The sequence below is a fragment of the Olea europaea genome, unplaced genomic scaffold (assembly GCF_002742605.1).
Source record: "Olea europaea var. sylvestris unplaced genomic scaffold, O_europaea_v1 scaffold3376, whole genome shotgun sequence".
Lineage (NCBI taxonomy): Eukaryota > Viridiplantae > Streptophyta > Magnoliopsida > Lamiales > Oleaceae > Olea > Olea europaea.
Window position 1 is genome coordinate 38,979 of NW_019252761.1, and position 5,925 is coordinate 44,903.

General features: G+C 34.2%; 1 protein-coding gene across 1 annotated transcript; it reads left to right on the plus strand.

Moving 5' to 3' along the window:
• The first annotated feature begins 2,506 nt into the window (after positions 1 to 2,506).
• On the plus strand, positions 2,507 to 5,216 carry LOC111386016. The gene is made up of 3 exons (XM_023010445.1): positions 2,507 to 2,697; positions 4,165 to 4,396; positions 4,711 to 5,216. Exons 1-3 carry the CDS (start codon positions 2,603 to 2,605, stop codon positions 5,008 to 5,010), a joined length of 627 nt encoding a protein of 208 aa, XP_022866213.1. The 5' UTR covers positions 2,507 to 2,602; the 3' UTR covers positions 5,011 to 5,216.
• Positions 5,217 to 5,925: the final 709 nt, after the last annotated feature.

Below are 5,925 nucleotides of genomic sequence, written 5' to 3' on the forward strand. Positions count from 1 at the left end.
AAAAAAAAAATAAGAAATTCAGGTCTGATAATGCTCTAGAACTTAAACTTGTAGATTTCTTTGCATCAAAGAGAGTTATTCACCAATTTTATTGTGTTGAAAGACCAAATTCAATTGTTGAAAGAAAACATCTACACCTTCTCAATGTGGCTAGAGCATTGTTCTTCCAATCACAAGTGTCTATACAATTCTGGGGAGAATGTGTACTCACATCAGCATTTTTTATCAACAGAACACCCTCTTCCATTCTACACAATAAAACTCCTTTTTCCCTGCTTTACGATTTGAATGTGGAATACAAACATCTTAGAGTCTATGGATGCTTATGTTTGCCTCTACTTTAACTTCTCATCAATCAAAATATCATCCAGGAGCCAAACCCTGTGTGTTTGTTGGCTATCCTTCTGGCATAAAGGGTTATAAACTGTCTGATATTCTATCCAAATCCTTTTTTCATTTCTAGAGATGTATTTCATGAACACCTCTTCCCCTTCCATTCCACATCCTTTGTAGCATTATTGGTTAATGTTGATGATATTATCATCACTGGCTCTGATTATAAGGCTATGAACTCCTTGAAGGCCTTTCTCCATAGTCAGTAAACAACCTTTCTCCATAGTAAATAAACTAAGTACCTTGGCCAGTTGAAGTACTTCATTGGACTGGAGATTCCTTGCTCACAAAAAGGGATATTAATTTCACAGCGTCACTATACACTTCAACTTCTTGAGGACGCTGGCTTTTTAGCTTGTAAGCCAGTTATACTGCCTATCGATACCAAGGTTCGTTTATGTTCATTTGAAGGAGAAGTTCTTGTTGATGCATCTCAATATAGAAGATTAGTAAGTCGTTTGCTCTACTTGACAATCTCGAGGCCTGACATTACCTTTCACAAGTTGAGTTAGTTTCTTTTTGCACCTAGGAAACCTCATCTTGACGTTGCTCATCATCTTTTAAAATACTGGCCTTCTATTTTTAGCCCATCCTCTTTCCAGCTTCAAGCCTTTGCTGATGCTGATTGGGGTTCTTGCCTTGATACCAGAAAATTAATTACAGGGTTCTATGTCTTCCTTGGTGATTCTTTGGTATCTTGGAAACCAAAGAAACAAAGCATTCTATCTTAATCTTCGGCTGAAGCGGAATATCGAGCCTTGGCTTCAACTACCAGTGAGCTTATTTGGATTCAGCAATTGCTTCATGAACTTCATATCTCTTCTTTTGCACCTACTTTAATATTTTATGACAATCAAGCCGCCATACACATCGCTACCAATCCTATATTCCATGAGAGAATCAAGCTTATAGAACTGGATTGCCACTTCATTCGAGACAAGACCACTGATGGCTTTGTCAAGTTACTTCCTGTTCACACTTTCCATCAACTAGCTAACATGTTCATTAAGCCCTTGCCTGATGTCCAAGATGGCCATTATTAGTCCCTATTGTCTATCTTGACGGGGCGTAATAGAATATAGCAGCAAGCTGGAAGCTAACAAAATCAATTACACAGCTGGACTTTAGTTGGGTAGTTAGTCATCCATGTGACAATTTTTTATTGAGTCTTGTAATTAGTTTGTTAGTGAATTGCCTGTTTATACCACCATGTAAAGTTCATTTTCTCTTGAATAAGATCAATCAGATTCTTTTCTTTTCTCTCAATATCATTCTGACGTTAGCCTCTTTGTCATGAAGAACAGGGAAAACAGAAGGATGACCAAATGAACTTAATTTTCCCTATTCCTCACCGACACAAAGTTCGTACTTACTATTTTTGAATGTAGCAATTGAACAACAGCCATAACAAATTTCAAAAATTTTCATTTCATTATGGTGAAGATGGTCTTTTCCTTCAAAAGGACAGTTTTTCCCATTTTTCTCTTCAATTAATTCTAAAGAGCCTTGTAATTAAAACTGTATTCTAGCTATCGAGACATTTTAATTACGACCTTTTAACTCTATCAAGATCAAACTCACAGTTATTGAATACTGATCCCACCTTTGAATCCAACCAATCCAAAAATACTAAGGCTGCGGTTGATTTGGCGTTTTCAGACCATTTTTCGTTTTCCGTTTTCCAAAATGCGTTCGGTTCATCGTTTTCGAAAATGCATTTATGAGGTAAAATTTATAACTGAAAATGTAAAACGACTTTTTATCATTTTGAGCATTTTCAATTATAAATTCCCAAAATATGAAATACGCCCAAAATGCACCGTTTTTAGGGAAAACTAAAAATCGTTTTGAATAAAACTTCACAAATCACACCCTGACATAGCCATTCTAGCAAAGCACCACAGAAGAATCCATAATGTTGTCTACGGATAATCATTATGGTTCGGAAGCATCGAAGTTGATAACATGAATTGTGAAATATTTGTGCAGATTCTCGATGTGGGACAAAATATACAATGTCCAATTCGCCCTTGGATTTAATAAGTAAAAAAAAAAAGTAAAAATAAATTAGGGAAAATATTAAAGTAATGTCATACGTGGCTGGCCCTTAACTGCCCAAACTAAACTCATGGGTCGTGGGGAATTTTTTACCCATTTGATTTGCCGCTGATTTGTAGGACCCAACAAATTTGTTCTTCCAAAATCCGCCATGGCTTCATCTTCAAAGAAACGGGCAAGGACAATCTCTGCCATTGCTTCTCGCATTTATTTCCTTGTAATTATTCTGCAGCTTCCACTTTTCAGGTAATTTCTTTATTCAAATTTACACGGTTACTTTATTATAGAAAAAAATAGTAGTTATTAATTGATTTTAATGTTACTTGTTGTTCAACTGGGTTTTCTTATCTGCTGAGATAGCCAGAGTGAATATGTGCTAGATTTTTATTTTTTTATTTTTCTTTTGTAGAATGTGGATAAAATTGACAGAGATCCTGATTTATTTTGCCGAGAACATTATTGAATTGTTATATTATTACTTTTACCATTTTCATTTGGTCAATACCTATAAGCATCGTATTTTTTAGGAACTTCACCAATTTCCAGATTTATGCCAAGATCCTCTATGAAAAAATAATAAATATGGAAGATTAACAACGCAAGGATTTAACTGGAACTCAAATTCGGACAAAAATGGCGGGCTATGAAGATTGATGTTTTCGACTATATGAAATATTGTTATAGTATATAGTATCTCTCACATCAAAACCCCCAATTGTTATCCAAGAACACTCACTCAAGTGTTTAACTCGTTCAAACTATTCGACTCTTTGAAAAATCCTCAAAGAAAGCTTTTGAAGTTTTCTCCCTTTCCTGGTGTGTCTTTGGCAATTTGTAAGCGCCTCTATTTATAGTGCTTCTTGCTCGACAATCTGCACCATTTTTGCATGCAAATCTTATCAAAATCAACAAAGGATCATAATAGACTGCATGCAATACACAAAATTCTTCAAATCATGGTAGAACATTATTCCTACTATTCCAAGCCACTATAGATTGTCAACTTTTGGTGCTCAACATTAAATGCTTTCATGGTTTCACATGAGCCAATTTCCCAACAATATTTTCTTTATTAATGAAAGATTAAAAATGAAGATTTTCATTTGTACATTTATGGGAGGTTTAGTAGGTAAAGTTAGACAGTAATAGATGGTATTAAGAAGGAAAGATAAGTTAATTTTTTTTATTATAACGTCAAGTCCTCTTCCATGCACATAGAGAATTGAGGGATAAGAGAAGGGAATTCTTTGAATTTGTACATAAGTTGTTTGGGTAATAAAAATGGTTGCATTCCCGTTTAAGTTTCCTTTCTTTGCATAAAATGAATGCATCTTAGTACGTAATTAAAGTTTTGTGGCTGCAGATAAGTTTTGAGTCATTTAGGATTAAAATAAACACATTCTGAATGCTGTAAACCTTTTTGACATGGCTCAAGCTCGATTGAATTGCACATAGTACAAATCAACCAAATTTCTCGAGCCCGTATAGCCAATTAAAGCTCTTTTAGAAGAAAATAAAAGAGAAAAAATTTGAGCAGTTCTTAAAGTTTGCTTATGATATCAACTTAAACAACTCCAATCATAACTGCAAATAGCTTATTCAAAATCCTCCATTCTTGTATTCAAATATGATATGAGTGTTTAGATTTTTACTCCTGTATTCGATTATTTTCATTCATGAGAGTCTGCTAAAGTATTTATCGATGGTATACAGATTTCCATGTAGAATTGGTATGTGTAAAACTCCTATAGAGGTGGCATTATCTCACTTGATAGCAAGTGAAGTTTTTCCAGATGTTGCAGTGAAGGCCTTTCTGTATCCAGGAGCCATAGCAAAAGCTATAATTAGTAATACAGCGATTCCAAGCTACGACGACTTGCTAAATTTCTTGAAGTTCTCATATATGGAGGCAGCATCTGCTGCAACTGATCTCAAAAACTTGGAGGTTTGTAGTATGAGGATTATTTCTCTATCCCATGTAATGTTCGACTCATTCTGCATCCTGATAGGTAGCAACAAGAAGAGAATGAGAAAATGGTTTAGTTTTCTAACACTTGTTGATCTTCTGATAGAATTCCAATGGCTATGGGGAGTATCAAAATGCACAAAATTTATAAATTTGAATTGACAACCTGATCGATATAACCCACAAATGAAAACTAGGGACCGTTTCAATTATGGGACTCCAAAAACTTGGTACTCTATATCCATAATTTTTTAATCCATTCGGCTTATTGACAATTTCTTGGTTTGTGTCAGGTTCTCGTGGGAAGCTACCTGTGTGTAGCAGGAGCATTTCTAGGTCTGATTAGACCAGGAAGAGCAAGCCTTTTTGGTGTACTTCTTGTTTTGTGGGGCATCGCTCGTGAACTCGTTCTTCAGAAGCATGTTGCAACTGAAGACCTCAAAAAAACTGTCTCTATATATGCCACAATGTGGATCCCAGTGCTGTCTGCATTCTTTTCTGTAAGAGGGGATGTGAGAAAGCTCATCAGAAGTTGCAAAGCCAAGCGCATTCCTAAACAGTTACGGATGTACTCGAAAGCAAAGTTTAAATGAATTTCTGGACAAACTAGTCAAGGAATGTCACACGTGGCTATGTAATAGTTTTCTGAATTTTGTTATTTGCACTGATGTGCTAAATTGATTTATAAAGGTAACTAAGCATGTGATATGTTTGGGGCCTTTTGTTCTCTCTTTCTTGTAAAAAAATTTCCTTATGCAGCTACCTTAAGCTTGCTTGAACCTATTTAAATTATATTTTGGAAGTATGTTGTTTGACTAGAAAAATATTTAAATGAAGTTGACCTAAGTTAATTTCCTCAAGAAGCTCTTCTATAAGAAGTACAACCAAAAGTAGATGATCTGTCTAACGAACTCATTAGGTCAATTTCATCTAAAAGGTTTTCCAACCTAACAAAAAACTTCCACAAAATTATTCAAATATGCTCAAAAGAAATTTTTGACTTTTCAAAAGTCATACCAAATGATCTCTTAATCGCCCAAAACTTAAAAGCTAAAGAGGATGTTTAGTTTGCTAATTTCAATTTCGTAAAACACTCGAAACTTGTTCGGTTTGTTATTTTTTAAAATGTGTTTTTTAAAATAAGATTGATTTTGATTTTTGATTTTATAATTTAATAATATGTAGTGGTTAAAAAGTTGATAAAAGGTTTGTGTCCTATAAAATGTGTGGTTGAAAAATAAATTTGGGAAAAAAAATGAATTTTGAAAAATAGGTATAAAACATATTCTGAATTTATAGAATGAAACTCAAAATATATGTTTTGAATATTTTCAGACCAGTCTTCACTCAAAACAAAGGAAATAAAAATAATTCAATGCTCCTTCTTTGAATTCGGAGACGATAAAAATTCATGGATAATTGCAATGGGACTCTCGCGAAACTCTTCGTATAGATTCTATTTGCATCAAACCTGAACTTTCCAATTTATTTCAATTTGATCCATGCTC

What these genes read in the sequence shown, in the direction of transcription:
- LOC111386016 (XM_023010445.1), top strand. Translation starts at nt 2,603, where the DNA reads ATGGCTTCATCTTCAAAGAAACGGGCAAGGACAATCTCTGCCATTGCT. An exon ending in CTGCAGCTTCCACTTTTCAG is followed by an intron (nt 2,698 to 4,164) that starts GTAATTTCTTTA and finishes GATGGTATACAG; the next exon opens with ATTTCCATGTAGAATTGGTA. An exon ending in CTGATCTCAAAAACTTGGAG is followed by an intron (nt 4,397 to 4,710) that starts GTTTGTAGTATG and finishes GGTTTGTGTCAG; the next exon opens with GTTCTCGTGGGAAGCTACCT.